Genomic DNA, 18,560 nt, shown 5'->3' with positions numbered 1-18,560 from the left:
TGCAGCGGTGGTGGTGGGAGCCTCTCCTGCCTCCGCAGCAGCACTAAGGATGTCCAACTGCTGGCTTAGGCCCGCGGGAAGTGGGCCTAAGCCGTCAGTCGGACATCCCCCAAGGGCTCCCAGACTGCAAGAGGGCACAGGCCCGGCTAAGGGACCCCTCCCCGCAAGTGCATGTATTTTGTGCACCGGGCCTCTAGTAAGTAAATACAGACATCTGTAAATAAGCAGACACAAAAGCCAAAGATGGGACTCACAAAAATGAAAATGTGCTTTGACATGAGAATTACGATTAACCAACCCTTTCCACTTGAAATCCTCCCCAAAAACCTAAGAAAAATAAATAAGTAAAAAGCAAGGAAGCAAATCAACTGTGGCAATCTCTCTGCGGCCAGTGCCAAGAGCATGTGTCTTTGGGGCTCTGTGCCTCACCGAGCCCTTTCCAATCCACACAAATTTAGCTGCCTTCAGAGGGGGTGGAAGAAGTCTAAGAAAGATGTTTGAAACACTCATCCCCGCCTGTCAATCACTCAAAGCTACATCTCCAGTGACTCACAGCTGCATCACTCTCCCTGCCAGTTAGAAGTCACTTGTTCCCAGAGACCTGTCAGAGCCCAACAACAAAAACACTTGGGGAAACAAACATAATTCAAGACATCGATACTTTTTTCACCTGGCATCCTAGAGAAATGAGGACTCTCCTGCCAATAAAGGGTAACATAAAAAGAAAATAGTCACTTCACATGCTAACCTGTTATGTTAATCATCTTGCACAGAAATCTTTATAAAAATGTAGCACCTATTTACCTGACTTCTTTAACTGATAATATGAAGGGGCGGGGGGGAGCGGGAAGGTAATAACCTTTTTGTTCCGTGACTTGGGAATCTCATCATTTTTAATATCCATTATTTTACCTCCTGTTTGGATGTTTTGTTACTGCTATGTCCAGCTACCACTTCCGCTGTGATTGTAGATGCTTCTAAAAATAACCCAGCTCTGTCCCTTCCCACCCTGTGGTTTCTATCAGGGCTGGGAAAACAGACAACCAGTTTATGTTAAGGACTGGTTGCTTAATAAGAATGATAAGGGTTGGAGTGAAAGACTAAACAGCAAAGTGCAGGGCTTTACATGAGAGTCTTCTGATAGCTGATTCGGTTAGATGCCCAGGGGCATTTTCCTCCTGTATTGTACAGGCTGCATCTCAGAGCGGGAGGCTCTCCACACTGGTGCCCAGGCAGAGACACACAGACTGGGCCCAGAACCCCGATTCTCTGCCATGCAGTGGATGAAGCCATAATTAAATGTGTCTCTGCAAATATGCACCCTGGAATTTGGGGTCAGGGTGAGCCTACTGGTTTTGTTTTAGGTTCTGCTGTTGGAATCTTTAATTAGCTCATCAAGCAGGAATAATCAGAGTAATCTATAGTTCCCTAAATATATTATGCTGATTCATGCTTCCCATTTGAAACCAGCTCTTCCCCCATCATAGCACTATCCTGAGATCTTTCCAACTAAAAAATAAATTGCTTACGTCTTGCTTTCTATTGATTGGCATACAGAACGTCCCCAGTGAATGTTCAAATAAACTCATGAATGAATGAATGAATATATCTGGGACTGAGTGGGATTGTTTTTAAAAGGTAAACACATGTAGTTACTGATACACTGTCATAGTTGAATTATATTCATCATATGGTTGTTCTGATACAAGTTGATCTGAACCTTCTTTTAAAAGTCACTCAATGCATCTCATCAAAAAAGATACAGATGGCAAATGTGCATATGAAAAGATACTCAAAATCATTACTCACCAGAGAAATGCAAATTAAACCCACAATCAGATACTACTCCATATCTATTAGAATGGCTATAATTAAAGAAAGCGACTGACAACAAAAAATTCTGGCAGATGAAAGTAACAAAAACGCTCATACACTGTTAGTGGGAATGTAAAATAAGACAACCACTTTGATAAAGAGTTTGGTAGTTATTAAAAGATAAACACAGAGTGGCAAACCAGTACAATCAAAATCCTGAAATTTTTGAACAAACAGTGATGCTGGAGCACCAGTTTCTAATCAAAAACACACACACACACAGAAAACCTACGTGCTATGGATTTGGGTAGGAATGCACCAGGAATGGCCTCGTCTTCGAAATCATGGGCTACAGAGATGGCAACAGAATTGCGTCCCAGTAACTAAGGCCTAGAGAGCAAGGCCTTAGAGTCAAGCTTGCCCCTTCTAACATCAACCTTAGTTATGTGTAGGATTCCACCCAGATTTCTTTAAATGGACATTCTTATCTGATGATGTTATCTAGCCACCACTGAAGCTGAGAGAAGGGGGACTTCTCTGTAAGGAAAGCCAAACAAATGTCTGGGTAAATTTGAAAAGAAACAGTTAAACATACACTTAGCACATGTCCCAGAAATCCCAGTCCTAAAATTTGGAAAACAAAATAAAACATGTCTATACAAAACTCAAACGTGAATGTTTATAGAAGATTTACTGAGAACCACCAAAATCTGAAAATAATAAAATATCCCATTAACTGATAAAGAAACAAGTGGTGGTACAGCCACAGAATGAAATACTATTCCGCAATAAAAAAAAAATAATAATTACTGGAATATGCAAAAGCATGGATGAAGCTCAGAAGCATTAGGCAAAGCTGAAGAGACCAGATTCAAAAGGCTATATGTACTGTATGATTCCATTTACACTACGACAATCTTCAAAAGGCAAAACTATAGTGAAAGAAAAGAGATCAGTGGTTGCCAGGTTGTGGGGTAGAAAAGGGGGACGGTCACAAAGGGGCACAAGGGAACTTTTTGGAGTTGAAATGAATATGTTCTGTCTTGATTGCAGTGAAGTAGTTACATGACTATATATGTTTGTCAAAACTCAGAGCGAATTTTACTATGTGCAAATTATACTCTAAAAACCTGACTTTAAGAAAAGCCAAGCCATGTATTATTAAACATGAAAATAAATAAATGTTCAAAGTTAAGTGTCAGCCTGGGTTCCTTAGAAAAAAAAAGCCTAATCAGAATATATGCCCCAGTGCTTCCTTGCCGCCCAGGGAGGCCAGGGTGAGGGGAGAATCGCAGTGAATAGTGGAAAGAGGAGAGGAACTACACGGTGTGTGTGTGTCACTGATTCTGAAGCGGTCATTGCTTCAGGGGGACACACCCTGGTTGCTGTTCACCTAGGACCTCTCCAGAGGCCGTATGAAACCCACTGCTCGTCAAAACAGTCCGTGGGGAAGAGGAAAAGCAGCACTCTATCGCAGATAGACCAATGTGGACTGGATTCCAGGTCTGTCACTTACTACGCATTATTGGTCAGGTGTCTTAGCCTCCACAAGTCTTGGTTTCTTCATCTGTAGCTGTTAATGGTGAATCGCACCAGATGTTACCAGGGAAGTTAAACCTTGGTCCTTGAGTTTGGCTAAGAAAGAATTCAGAGCCAAGAACTCAAATACAAGCAAAAGTTAATGTAGAAAGTCACAGAAGTAGAAGCAAGCTATGGAAGCAGTGAGCCAGCTGAGCTGCATGCCCTCAGGAAATAAGTTACAGAGGCAAAAGAAGGGCCCTGGGAGCTGAGGAGAAAGAAAGGCAAAGCAGACACGCCTGGGGGAGCAGGGGGAAAGGTGCAGGTGTGCTCCAGAGAGAGAGCACACCAGGGGAATGAAAGGGGTGGGGAAAGGCACAGACATCCGAGAGAGAGAGAGAGAGAGAGAGAGAGAGAGAGAGAGAGAGAGAGCGCACTGGGTCCTTCATCTTAACGGGTGCATGACCAGCGATATGCTAGGGAAGAAAAGGTCACTCTAGGGGCAAGGTCCCACCCTACAATACTTGTTTTCCCAGTTTTGCCCATTGCTAGGCACCAGGTCTTCCGCCCTGCACTCTGCTCATGTCTAACTGCCTACTCTAACACAACATGTAATAAAAATGCCTTATTCCTCAGAGTTGTTATGAAGATTAAATGAGAAAATGCATGTAAAGTACTTAGCACAGTTCTTGACTCATAGTTAAGCACCTAATGCATAGGAGCTGCCATTATTATTATTATTATTATTATTCCTCTAAATTGTTTGCATATTAAAAGAAACAAGAGAAGAAATAGTAAATGGATGGTGTGTGAATGAGGTACTTGAAATTGTTAGGGAGCAGGGCCTCTGAGAGCCAGCTGGTAACAGGAAGGTCCACAGAGTGGGAAGAACTAAAAAAATCCTACATGCACAGCCCTCATGGGAAAAGAGAAGGGTAAATGGAAACTGACAGGAGGTTAGCAATTCGATAATTAATTCATGTTTAAGAGGAGAGAGAGCATTAATGTGGGTAACCTGGCTTTCTTTCATGCCTGAGCAGCACCTAGAGCACATCAATGCAGAGAAGAGACAGTCCAAACCAGCACGTGTTTCCACTCCCGCGCTGCCCAATCGTCCTCATTCTCTATCAACAGCTATACCTGAGCCTCCGGTAAAGCAAACCTCAGTTGACAAGTCGTGTGATCAAAGCCACACGTTGGAAGGGGACTCAGAAATTTTATGAACTGGTGCTTTTCAAGTTTGAAACCACAAAACCGTTTCTTAAAAGAAAAATATAAACAGAAAAGTAAAGACTTTTTGCACCTATTTCAGCCCCAGCACAGATGGGGTCCCAGAGCCCAGCAAGTTCAAGTCTACACCTGCCCGCCCCCCAAGACCCAACTGTGGCTCTGGAAGCATAGTCTGAAAGCCACTGATATTGTCCTGCCCCTCGATTTTAGAGACGTGTTAACTGGAGGTCAGAAAGGTGAGGAGACCTCCACACAGGTGAACACAGAAGAGGCCAAAACCTGGAATTAGAATCAAACCAGTTTTCTGATGGCCAGTTGGGATATCTCTATTGCACTGAGCACTGCCTTCTTGACTGACATACCAAGAAGATGAGAAAGTACCGTGTTTGGGAAGAATGCGCTTCATCATGGGGAAAAGCATATAACTGGAAGGTTGGTGAGCAGTGAAGTCTGGCCTGACAGCTTGGGCTCCACTAATCTGCATATGAACAAACCATCGCCCCCACCCAGGGCAGGCTAGAGTTACCAAAACAGTTTTTTGAACATTAAAACAAATTAAGCCAAAGAAAAAAAGAATTCGCAGTGAATGCCTAATAGATTTGCATATGCAACGATTTTGCATATGCACGAGCACAATTACACTTTGGAGGAAGTTTAAGCCACATTAATGGGACTGTGGGGGAATATAAAAAAGGAATGAATAGCCAACAAAATTAACTACAGTGACTAATGGATGAATTATACTCTTATGATGCTGGGCATGATTTAGTGTTTGTTCACAGAACTCCAGCTTACATCATCTGGTTGTACTTTAAAGTGTCTGTATTCTAAAATCAAAGGTTAAGTTAAGTGCTTCCTTCTTAGCCTTGTATGTTGTGAAGTTCAGAGTTCACATCAACACGGGTAAATTATTTCCCAAAGTACCACCACGTCCCCCTGTTTGGGACACCACTGATGTAGAAAGAGCCATCAAAATTCACCACCTGCCTGGGCCTCACAGGTCCTGCTTCTCAGGAGGCTCACTGGGCTCAGGCCGGACAATCCTGTGACCCCCTCCCAGCCTGAGAGACCCCATTATTCCATGGAGCACGTTCACCTTTTCATTCCATAAGACGAAGACTTATAGTATCTGGACAGAAGCTGTTTGGTAGCTTGACACAGATTACTTCCTGGCCTTATCCACACCACATTCCTTAAGAACATCTCACCTCCTCCAGCTTAAAAACCGCTCCAACATATGGCTGGATGCGCCCTTCCTGGCAGTACTGGAGAGCCGAGGACAGGCTCCTGGAGAAGACGGGGAAGTTCCGGTCTTGGTATCGGCCCCAGTACACACCCATGGCAGAGATATTCTTCAGGAGCAGGAGATTGGCCGGCACAGAAGCAATGGTTCCTCCAGCAAAACCCACCACCACGATCCTGCCCTCCCATGCCAGACTGAGGAAAAAAGGAGAAGGAAAAAAAAATTAAAACAATGTACACTCACATCCATTAGGATAGCAACTATTTAAAAAGAATAGAAGAGAAAAGAAAAGACGTGTTGGCAAGGACGTAGAGAAACTGGAACCCTCAGGCACTGTTGGTAGCACTGCAAAACGGTGCAACTGCTATGGAAAACAGGATGGAGTTCCCTCAAAAAAAAACTTAAAAATAGAATTTCCGTATGATCCAGCTATCCCACTTTCTGGTCTAACTTCAAAAGAACTGAAAGCAGGATCTCAAAGAGATATTTGCACACCCTGTTCATAGCAGCGCTGTCTATAATAACCAAGAGGTATGAGCAATCCAAATGTCCATCAACTGATGAATGGATTAACAAAATGTGTATATACTTGACAATGGAGTATTATTCAGCCTTAAAAAAGAAAGGACTTTCTGTCACATGCTATGACATGGATGAACCTTAAGGACATTCTGCTAAGTGAAATAAGCCAGTTACAAAAAAGACAAATACTGTACAATTCTACTTATTACAGGTGTCTAAAGTAGTCAAATTCATAGAAACAGAAAGGAGAATGGTGGTTGCCAAGGGCTGTGGGGGGGTGGGGAGGGACGGGGAGCTGTTGTTTAAAGGGTACAGAATTTCAGATCTACAAGGTGGAATAGTCCTGGAGGTCTGTTTCACAACAACGTGAATCTACTTAACACCACTGACCTGCACGCTTAACATGGTCAATAGAGCAAATTTATGTCACGTAAATTTTTACCACAGTAAAAAACGTAGAATAAAAAACGTACTTTTTGTCATACAGACAAAAAGTAAAACAGAGGTTCCCATGGGCTTGGGAGGCGGGAAAGAGGCAGTTATTGTTTAATGGACACAGAGATTTTGTTGGGGAAGGTTACACAATGTTGTGAGCATATTCAATGCCACCGGATTGTACGCCTACAAATGGTTAAAATGAGAAATACTAGGTTATATATATTTTACCACAATTTTTTTTTTTTAAAAAAAGAAACATGTATTAAACCTCCAGCTAGAAATTCCTCTTGACCTAACAAACCGGCAGGGGTGACCCATCTTGTATCACTTTGGATTCTTCCGTAGGGAACTATAAATAGAAGCCATAAGTGAGACAGTAGGGGGCCAGAGGAAGTAGCCGGTTTTCTAAGCAGGCCCACTTTTAGAATCGAGACTGTCTGTTTAACTATGCCACTACTTTGTGGAAGGAAACTTGGTGTAAACAAATGTCATTCCATATGCTGTACTCGGAGACAACTCAGTTTGAAGCCCTTGAACTTAGGAAGCAGGAATAAGAAGCCAGACACTTTAATGAAGCATCATTTGCTTTCCACAAAGACTTACCTTAGGACTCCTTTAAGTTATGTGCTTCTCTGGAGAGTTTTGAACAATCAACAAAAATTCAAGCAGCAAGTTTCCTGCAGCTCGTTCTGAGAAGTACCATACAGTGCATGCTAAGCAGTGAGTTATAAAAATAAAGTTTGTAAACATCTTTGATATGAAATGTGTGCATGTTGATTTGGTGATTTGCTTTTCTTCTTTAGAAGGGAAATGAGAAGCTGTTGTCAAAACACTATTATCCCGAAGGCAAGCGAAGGGCGACTGCTAGCGGCTCTCTGTCCTGGCTCTTCGTTTCGTCAACACACTCCCTCCTTTGCTGCTTCTCCAAGCACTATCCCTGGACACACTGCAGGGATGCTTGGGGGCTAGAGCACCAACTGGGTCCCCTCTATGGGCAAGCCGCTCTCTTTGCTTCTACTTCTATTTTAAACTGAGATAAACCACAAAATTGTGCTTGCCAGGGTGACAGGAGAAATGAAACCCATGTTACAAAGCACTCGAGAGTCCCTGGTTGAAAACAGAATGAGAATTGGTTTAGAGTCAACCAATTCTCCAGCGATTTTTTAAAAAATAAAACAAATCAAAGGGATACCTAGCCTGCTGGCTACTTCAAAATCCAGCAAGATCAAAAGAGTGTGCGCATTTAACATCTGAACAATGATCTCCTCAAGAATTACCCGCACCATGGACATAGAGTGGTTAGTGGGGGCCGGCACAGCTGAATTGAACACATGTATAATTTCTAAAGCATTTGATGTTGCCAACTAGAGAGTCTGCACTCGTTTCTTGGATATTTTCCAGTGGGATATTTTGTTGTTGCTATATTTAAGCATTTCCTGATTTTCCCCTCCACTTCTAGTTCTTTCCACGCCCCCACTCAGCTGTTCTCGTTGGTGCCAGTGCCTGCAGGAGAAGTCAGCAGTGAAGACGAAAGAGAAGCAAGGCCAGGCGGTGGCGGAGGCCCGGAAAGGTCCCTCAGAGCCCCAGGTCGAACCCACTCTGGAAGGACCCCTACACACACCTGCGGAGAGCATCCAGGAAGATGTCTCCCCCCACGGTGTCGATGACCACATTCACCCCGCCACTGCCCACCAGCTTCCTCACTGCCTCCTTCAGGCTGCCCTGACTGTAGTTCACGCTGGACTGTGCGCCCCTCTGCATGGCCAGCTGGCACTTCTCGTCACTTCCAGCGGCAGCTATTACCTGCATAAAGGACACAAAGCTGCTGAGTTTCAGAATATGTACCAAGAGGGGCTCATGCCATCCAACCAACCTGCCACCAAAGGGCGCTAATCAAGGAAACCCATGGGACCTTGCTGACCTAGCATCAGCCTCAATCCAATGCATCAGCCCCAGCACACAGCACCATCGCACTGGACCCTCCATGCCCCACCATGGGACCCACACTTCCAGGAATCCTGGACGCCCCCCCCCCATGGGTCTAGCCAGGAGATGGTTCAAGAGACACTTAGTAAGTTCCTCCAAATGCAAATTAAAACCACCATTTACTAAGCATCTCCTATGAGGCAAGTAGTAAGGACACAAACTAAACACCAAGCTACAGCAAATGAGAAAGGCTTTTCAGACAGTAAAACAAGATGTAATGGGAAGATCTGGACAGATACTAACCGGCTGCATTACCTACGGCAAATTACTTAGTAAGAGCTAACACTTACATAGTACTTAGTATGTGCCAGGCACTATTCTTAATTAGAGAGAGAGAGTTATATAGAGTATAACTCAATATATTAATAGCCCAGTGATATACACACTATTATTATCCCCATTTTAGAGATAAAGAAACTGAGGCAAAAGAACTTAAGTAACTTGCCCAAAGTCACCCAGCTAATGGGAGGCAGAACTGGAAACCAAGTCCAGGTAATCCTTCTCCAAAGTTCAGGCTTTAACTTCTCTCTATACTGCCTGCCTACTTCTCTAAGCATCAGTTACCTCATTCACATATTCATCTTTATTTTAAGAATTCAGTGGAATACTACTGTATGTAAAGCACTTGCAAAACTTGGATAAATTGAATCTATTGTTACACATAGGCAATCACTTATTCTATTTAAACCTCATAAGAGTATCATGAGGAGGTATAAATACTTCCATTCTATTAGATAGAGACGTAGAACCAGAGAAGTTATTAACTCAGGATCTTACAGGTAGTAGGTGGTAAAAAAAAAAAAAAAAGTATTCAAACTCATCGCTGCCTGACTCCAAAGCCCATGCTTTTCCACTCCATCATGCCTAAGGCGTGACAAAGATGGCACCAATGGCTGCGGGGCATCCTGTGAGGAGGTCTAGGGTTTGGAAGTCTCCAGAAAAGTTTCAAACACTCAGGCATGGCCTGGAGGTGCCTTATCACTGGGCAGCACCCACCAGCGCACTTTGGCCCCAAGGTGACTTTCAAAAACATCAGTGGCCTTAAAAGATTCCAAACTCACCCATAACAATGTGAAACTGAAAGCTGCCCTCAAATAGCTGCAGGTCACGGAGGGCTGTCAGCACACAGTGCCACAGTGGGCAACACCTGACCAGGTCACTTTACATTACCCATTGCCCAGGGGTGTTGTGAGGATCAAGGGTTAGAGAACAGCCGTGGAGGCACTGTGAAAGCCATACCAAATGCTGCAAATGAAAGATGTTATCAAAATGACCTGTTCCAAGTAGAGAGCATGATGACATTATATTTATTTTTGTTTGCTTTTGCCTAAAACCATTATTGCTGCTTAGATTAGTATCTGAATTGAAGTGAATCGCTCTACTAACCTGCTGTCACTACTCAAAACAAATGGTACAATTTCATCTGTAAGTGTTAAATAGTCACAGGTTCTAGACAATTAGACTAAGTGTGGTTTTCCCTGCTAAGAGAGGTGCTAAAAGCCCTTGTTTTTGACATGAAATGTGTTAATATCCACAAGGAGCCTCCTGGTATCTAAGATTGCTTTCAGAACTCACATGTCCTTCCCAAAGGAACTTCATGTGAGAAGGAGAGATGCCACCTGCCGAAATTCCAGACCAATCCAATTATCTCCAAGCCTGTAGATTCCGGGCACCTTCTGGATACTCCAATTGCATGCTCCATGGGAACTTCACACTCAACAACATCCAAAACTGTACCCAACATGTTCTCCTGTGCTCTCAATCCCAACAAATGGCAAACCCACAAATTAACCTACTTTGCTCCTTCCCATTTAATGTCTAATAATAAGAGGATCCCTTTTCATGAGAGTCTTACTGACATGCCATCACCTCTAACAGGCACAATGCATGTGTAATTTCAATATTCCCACAACAACCCTACAAGGAAGGCATTACCAATGAGAAAACTGAAGTGATTACGCTACAGGCAGAGCTAGAATTTGAACCTAGGTGAGGCTAACTTCTAAGTCCTTGTGACTTCAGCTATATTAGAATGCTCTCCAGGGACCAAATTCTCTATTTTCTTCCATTTTAGTACATCTCGATTCATCACCTCCACTGTCCTGGTTCAAGCAGCAACACCTCAGGCTGGGATTGCTCCAAGAGTCTGCCCTACCACCTATGAACCACCCCTAACCTTACCCATCCCTCATTCCCACTGCTACCACAGTGAACTCTGGAAATTCAAAGATGATCTACTTAACACCCTCATGTGCTTCCCATAACTGTTCAAATTCTCCAGCACCTCCTGATCTTACTCTGCCCACCTCTATAGAGTCTTTTCCACCGTTCTCCAGATCCTCTGCCCCACAGATGCTGTTTGCAAGTCCCTGAATGCATCCCATGTTAGTTCCTCTTCCTCTGTCTTCTATTAGGTCCTCCCACCACTAAAATGGTCTTCACTTCACTTCTTCCTCTATTCAACTGCTACCAGTCCTTCAAAAACTCAGTTTCAATGTCCACCATCTTCAAATATCCTTCCTTCTTTGATATCTACTTTCTTTCATTTGTTAAGTCATTCATTCAAAAAATAGTTACTGAGTACCTACTGTGGTCTAAGCACCATACCAGGCACTGGAACGACAATAATGAACCAGACACTGTCTCTGCCTTCATGAGGATTTCAGTCCAGTGGGTAAGATAAATTAATCTAATAATGATGCAAGTAAAAGATTAAGCATATACTGAGATGTGTAAGGTGTGTACTATGAATGAGAAGTGTAAGATGCATGAGGCCATATACAAATAGTGAGGGGAGGGAATTAATATTTCCTGAGGGACAAAGGATACTTCCCTAAAAAGTAGCATCTGAGTTTGAAGTGTGAGGTGTGGGGGTGCGAAGGGAAGTTCAGAGCATCACAGCTGAAGCGAATTGGACCTTGCAGGTCCAAGTTACTGGAAGGGCCAGTGATGTACTCCTAGGACCCCTCACTCATCCACAGGCAAACAGGTGGCAAGGTTCTGCTCTAGGTGACTTTGCATCCCCAGTGCCTTGCATGTGGTTTTTGCTAAATCAATGAATATATTCCAGATTTGAAAACCATATTTTGTGGTATGATTCGTTTAAGTGGAGACTGTAACATACAAATACCTTGGCCTGGAGAACATTTGTTGCCACGTCTATCACTGCAAGGCCTGTGGCTCCAGCTGCCGCCGTCACTAGAACAGTTTCTCTGTGCCAAGAGAGAGACGAACGCTACTTCAGAAACCAGAAAGCGTCCAGCAATATGATCTCACGAACATTTTGAAACCAGGACATTTTAAAGCAACAAGAGAACTTTGAGACCATTTCATTCAACCCTTTATGTGCATGCCTTCTCCAGCCTTTTGGGCTGGGTGGTACTACTGTGGTCCAGCTTTCAAAACTTCCTGGGAGAAATATTCCTTAATATCTCTAGGTAGCCCCTTCCTTTGAGCAACCACTCAATTTCTGCTCCAGAAATTCTGTCCCAAATCATTCTCATACTAAACACTGATGAATTTTAGGAGGTGGTGATCAGATAATGGCCATGGGTCAACTAAACCCACCTCCCTGAAACGAGCAGAAGGCAATAGGTAAACCCAGGTAAAGTAGGGGACTTCAGCACCTCTGAGTTTAAAATATCCCAGTTAAACCCACACAACCAAGACTCTTGGAAACAAATACCACAGGCCTCCACTAAAACCAGGGGGAAGACGTTAAACCAACTCCCTAAACATGAAGGTTTTCTAGAAGGTGATATCCAAGGTGGTCAGGTCTGAGAGGGGTAATTCTCCAAATCCATACTGGCCAAGTTCACAATCTACCATTCCCTCTCAGAAAAAAAAGGATTTTCCCACCATCACCAAACCCCAATCTCCAGTCACTACTTTCTTTGGCCTTTCCTTAAGCAGACTGAACGTGAGCTAAAGGTCAGGCATGGGAGAGGAAGGGGCAAGGCCTTGAGTACTTCTGATACCAGAGAAGGATCCTAGCCAGCTCTCCGTTGTCTACACAGTCCTTACCCAGGCTGGGTACGTGCCCGATGCTCCAGGGCCATAATAGCAGTACCATAAGACACGGGTAGGATAGCAGCTTCCCGAAGCGGCACCCTGTCTGGAATCCGCCACAAGGCCTGTAAAAGAGATAACAGTGACTTAGTGATTCCATACGTACCTGTTCCTAAAGGCTGCTCAGTCAATACTATGATTTGATTAAGTGAACGAACAAAGCCTAGTACAGCCGTGGGCAAACTATGGCCCACGGTCCGCATCCGGCCCGTTTGAAATGAATAAAACTATTGAAAAAAAAGACTGTACCCTTTTATGTAATGATGTTTACTTTGAATTTATATTAGTTCACACAAACACTCCATCCATGCTTTTGTTCCGGCCCTCCGGTCCAGTTTAAGAACCCATTGTGGCCCTCGAGTCAAAAAGTTTGCCCACCCCTGGCCTAGTAGAAGTCAAAACCAAGCAACTTGTGGTCCAAGTTCAAGACCTGCGTGCATCCGTTTTCAAAAACCTTAAAGTTGCACCTGCTCAGGAAGGAACCAACAAACTTATGGAGAGTGCAACACTGACCACTCTACTATATAATGAGTGAACTGGGTGTTAGGTATATTTTACCTCAATAAAACTGAAGGGGAAAATATGTACTCTTCTCCACTAGCGGGCACCATTCACATCCTGCACAACCAGATCTAGCCAACCTGGCTGGCTGCATTCCCGGGGCCATCTCTTTCACAAGCTCCCGTGGGAGAGAAACCCATTACATCCGGCTTAACTCCCTAACTGTGGTCCAATGGAAAAGCCAGCCAGTTGTTTCCAGAGCTCAGAAAACAAAATGTTTCTTCATTAAACCACTCCATGCCGGGGTTCTTGTCCCAGCATCAAGAAGGGTTCAGGAATCTGGAGGAGGCTGTGCGTAGATTAATAAAGAGGAGTCCAGAGACGAGATATTATTTTGAAAGGCAAATTTGGGGGTCAGAGGAGCCTAGTTTAAAGGAAACTAGGATCTAAGATCTAAGGTCTTAAGTTCTCAGGTCTTAAAGTCTAAGGTCTCCTTGTTCCAGGACCCCATGCTTTTTATTAACACAATTTGTCCTGAGGCAAGGCAGAGATAGACACTTCAAAGGGTCAGGGTTTCAGTACAGAGTCCATTGTCAGGATGGGGGAATTAGCCTACAGCTGTTCAGGTGCTTGGCCAGTAGGAGGCAATAACATGTAGATTAAGATGCCCTTTAGCTGTTTGGCAGCCACAATCAATTTAATGTATCCTATTCAGGTTTGGGGAAATGCCATCAGCCATTTCAGATGCAGCCCTGCAGTCATGCTGGAATTGGTCTCCAGCAACTCCACACAAAGTTCTGTGGAAGGGCTATCACACCAATACAGAAAAGGGATTTAGCATTTGAAAAAAAGAAGAGCTTGACTGAAAAACAAGATATGAGCAAACAAATAGAAAAAGGGGTGGGTAGAGGGGGTGAGAATAGGTAAAAATTAAAGGAAGGAAATTTTTTAAAATACCATGCCAAAACCGGTTTGGCTCAGTGAATAGAGTGTCGATCTGCGGACTGACTGCGGACTGAAAGGTCCCAGGTTCAATTCCGGTCAAGGGCATGTACCTTGGTTGTGGGCATATCCCCAGTGGGAGATGTGCAGGAAGCAGCTGATCGATGTTTCTCTCTCATCGATGTTTCTAACTCTCTATCTCTCTCCCTTCCTCTTTGTAAAAAATCAATAAAATATATTTTTTAAAAAAATAAAAATAAATAAATAAAATACCTAAACATTGTATTGAGAGATAGGGATACCTTCTGGTCAGTGATACATTCTTCAGCCATACTGTTAAAGCCACTCACGCCAATAACTCGATCTCCCTGAAGGGAAAATATCGGTAAGGTAGGTTCAGATGCATCTTTCTTGCTAATTCTTTACGACCCCCCAGGTTTGCCCTAACTATCTATTTAGAGTTAATGTTTAGTAAATAATTCAGCCTTTTTCTCAATATCCCCACCAGGATGCCAAGCCAATCTGAGCATATTTTGGACAATGATATGGGTATCAATTAGAATATGAATATACATGAGTTAGAATACCAGTGTTAATTATTTTTACACGAAGCTGAAACTTGATAATTTCCTATCCTCTGAGCCACGAAAGACCTTTTGTTGGTAACGAAAGTTTAATAAAGCACTAGGCACTTCTACTGCCTTCCTTCCCCCAATTCAGAATTCGTTTCTTCCCCCTCCATCTCAGTTTCCCTTTGGTGTCTTCTGACAAAGACCAGGAGACATAAGACCCTTTGGCTACAAATGAGTTGGCTTGTTTCTCAAAGCTACATACACATCAATTCTCTAAATCTCATCACATTTACCTCTTTAACTGTGCTGACCTCTGTGCCTGTCTCCAATACTGTCCCAGAAAACTCCATTCCTGAAACAAATGGTTTCGAGATTAGGTTAATCTGTACAGCCCAGCACCACGGAGGTCAGAAGATCCTGATCCACAGGCTTTCTGGAACTGAGAGGTTTAAGTGCCTCCCCTCACCTACCCAGGGAGGAGGGGGAAGTGTGTTGTACCCAAATCACAGGAAAGTGAACTTAAGATTTTTCACGATCACAACCTGAAAAGCTGTAGCAGCCCCATTCTTACCAGGACACAAATGAAAATTTCAAGAATGAGTGAAAGCACGGAGGTACACAAGTACTTTTACAGGCACACCAATACTTTTGACCCAGATCACTAGGGACTTGGGCTTCTACAGCACCCCAATTACGATGTTCATCATACTGGATGCCATGTCTCCTCTGCTGGGCTGTGAAGTCCTCAAGGATATGAACCATATTTATTCATACGGTACTTGGCTCAAATGGATAAACTAGTATTGTCTGCCCTTTCCTCTTCCACCTCCAAAATTTCTGAATTTAATGATCATCCATTTCCCACTTGAGCTGCCAGAGGACTAACTCAGCTGAGTATGACATGACAGCTGCCCCCATCCAGTATTTCAGCAAGTAAAAACAGAGGGAAATGGTTCCAACTGTTGAGACACAACCAAACACCCTGAGGCCAAAACACAGCAACTATTTTGCAATTACTATATCCTGAACAGTACATATCTGTATAGAATATACATGCACCATATACATGCTGAACTACAGTTATTTCTGTTAAAATAAATTTCAACATAAAAAATCAATCATGTGTCCACATTTTCAGAATTTAAATGTAATCAGATCAAGCATAGTGAAAATCAGAGAAGACAATGTGCTACTAGAAATGTATAAACTCTTTTCCTTCTTTCTGATCCTTTGATATTGGGTTTCTTTGGGAATATGTTTGTAAAGAATAAGAGTTTTGCCCTACCTGGTTTGGCTCAGTGGATACAGCATCGGCCTGTGAACCAGAGGGTCCTGGGTTCGATTCAGTCAAGGGCACGTGTCCGGTTGTGGGCTTGATCCCCAGTGGGGGGCATGCAGGAGGCAGCCGATCAATGGTTCTCTCTCATCATTGATGTTTCTAATTCTCTCTCCCTCTCCCTTCCTCTCTGAAATCAATAAAAATATTTTTTTTAAAAAAGAGTAAGAGTTCTAGCTGCAAAAAAAAACCCAAAAAACAAAAACAAAACTGAGGCAATGTTAAGGAATAAAAGAAAATGACTAGGACCAATGGTGATTGGGATCAGAATTCTGATGGACAGAATGATATGTGAGCATTCATTTGTTCATTCATTCTAAAAATATTTATTGAGCATCTACTATGAGCCAGTTATAATGCTAAACTGAGAGAGATAATAAGGGTAAAATAGTTACAGAAATTTCCCACAATCTAGTGCTTCTAATTAGTGGTGAGGTTGACATGTCTGAGATGTCACTGACAGTGGGTAGAGTCATAGATGAAGCACATGGTTCTGAAAATGGTGTCTTCTTTCCCTGCAGCAGTCCTTTGGCCCCTCCACACTCACCAGGTGTGAAGGGAAGATGGGGCCTTTCCTGATACTGACCACGGCAAACCAAAATATCAGCAAAGTTAACTCCACAGAAATGGACATCAACTCTGACCTGTAAAGGAAACAGAGCAGAGCAGTATATATCCGTGGAGACAGTAACTGAATTATAGCAAAATATTTACTGAATACCTACAATATGCCAGGTACTGAACTAAGTCACTATGCACAATCATGAGGCAATCAATGTGGACAAATTCCCTGCCTTCATGGAGCAAAAAGTAGGGTAGAGAAGACAGATATTCAACCAAATAACTGTAAGTATTTATGTGTTAAAACTTCCACACAAAATTTTAAAAATAGAAATATGTGATGCTATGAAGGCATATGATGGGGAGACTTAACCTTTTGGGCGAGTCAGGAGAAATCCTTAAGAAAGTTAACCCTTGAACTAAGAACAGCCAGGAGTTAACTATTCAAAATAGGAAAGAGAATCCTGGCACTGCCAAAAGCAATGTCATGTGCAAAGGCACTGTGGTGGGGACAAAAGAAAAACCAGCAAGCCTAGAGCACAAATAGGAGAGAGAGATATGGGGTTAGAGAGCAGGGCCCACACCATCCAAGGATTTATAGGCTGTCTTGATCACCCTAGTCTCCAAGGTAGGAATAATGGGAAGACATTAAAGGATTTTAAGCAGGAGAGTAACATGATCAACTATCTTGGGAATCAGGAATCATACTGGAGGCTAGTGCTAGATCACCAGCTTATGTTTTAGGACAGCACTGAAGCTGAGGTAGGCCTGCAGCAGTGTAGCCAGCAGTTTCTTTAGACCAGGGGCGGGAAAACTTTTTTTCTGCCAAGGGCCACTTGGATATTTATAACACCGTTCGCTTAATATAATTCACTTAATATAAATTTATGTTGCTATGAAAAAAAAAGCTCCTACATTTATTGAATTTTGAATCCTGCCTGCAGTTGCCTAAATTGCTTACATATGCAGCACACACATGACCTCAAGCCACTCCACCTTGACTCACGGATGATTGGAGAATTAATGTCTTTCAGCACCTGAGTCCCAGGAAGCTGAGTGGCTGCCATCACGTGCTCACCCAAATAATCCAGGAGGTCCCTGTTAGTGGCGCATTTCTCCCTCTCACAAGGGGTCCCCCACATTGAGGCTCACTGCCTGCTGCACCCAGTCAGAAGTGCTCATTCTCCATGCCAGCTGACATTGTGTCACCAGAGTGACCAACCTCAAGTGACTTCCACATTTCACTGGAAATCCCCACAACCTTAAACCCCACACCACTGCAGTACAGCCGAGGCGGGCACAAGGCACGTAGTTCAATGGAAATACTGGACGTTGCTGGTGTAGGGGAGGAGGGAGGGCAGATCATTAGATGCTGACACCCAAGAGAAAGCAACGGATGGGGTCCATTTATCTGTGTTAAATCCATAGCTTGCAGGTGGTTGTGCAAAAATGGTGTGCTAATCAGAACCCTCTGTTTCTAAGGCAACAGCTATGGGGCGTTCTGAAAGCGGCCTCCACTTGCGTTTGGGGAGAACAATCTTCCTTAGACCTTTTGGCCTTTTGGGGAACCCTGAATGGGCCCACGGAGCCCACCACGAAGTTGCCCCCTAAGCTGAGCGCTAGGGAGCTCCGGTGGGTGTGTGGGGGTCGCGGGGAAAATGAAAGGGAGTCAAGAGGTCCCGGGGACAGGCCAGTCACCCTACCTCGTGAGGCCCGACAGGGCGGGGGGCGACCTCCTCAATGGCCAGGGGCTGCTTCAACTCCGCGCACCGCGCGGCGCGGTAGTGGCGGCCGCCGCCCGGCCAGGCTCTCCTGCAACACAGGCCAG

At 43.7% G+C, this 18,560-nt stretch overlaps 1 protein-coding gene across 1 annotated transcript in view; it reads right to left on the bottom strand.

Moving 5' to 3' along the window:
• Positions 1-18,552, bottom strand: part of LOC102768863 (quinone oxidoreductase-like protein 2) — a gene marked incomplete at its 5' end in the record, with an annotated part of 21,438 nt that extends 2,886 nt beyond the window's left edge. Inside the window, 8 exons of the mRNA XM_006754534.2 lie at positions 5,772-6,000; positions 8,388-8,569; positions 11,883-11,964; positions 12,776-12,885; positions 14,566-14,631; positions 15,129-15,187; positions 16,719-16,815; positions 18,436-18,552. Coding sequence (XP_006754597.2) covers positions 5,772-6,000; positions 8,388-8,569; positions 11,883-11,964; positions 12,776-12,885; positions 14,566-14,631; positions 15,129-15,187; positions 16,719-16,815; positions 18,436-18,552 — 942 coding nt within the window. The remainder of the gene's footprint in view (positions 1-5,771; positions 6,001-8,387; positions 8,570-11,882; positions 11,965-12,775; positions 12,886-14,565; positions 14,632-15,128; positions 15,188-16,718; positions 16,816-18,435) is intronic.
• Between the last annotated feature and the right edge of the window lie 8 nt (positions 18,553-18,560).

Source organism: Myotis davidii, unplaced genomic scaffold, assembly GCF_000327345.1.
Source record: "Myotis davidii unplaced genomic scaffold, ASM32734v1 scaffold591, whole genome shotgun sequence".
Taxonomy (NCBI): domain Eukaryota; kingdom Metazoa; phylum Chordata; class Mammalia; order Chiroptera; family Vespertilionidae; genus Myotis; species Myotis davidii.
Note: the sequence above shows the minus strand (reverse complement) of the source record. Positions and strands in the feature narration are given on the sequence as shown.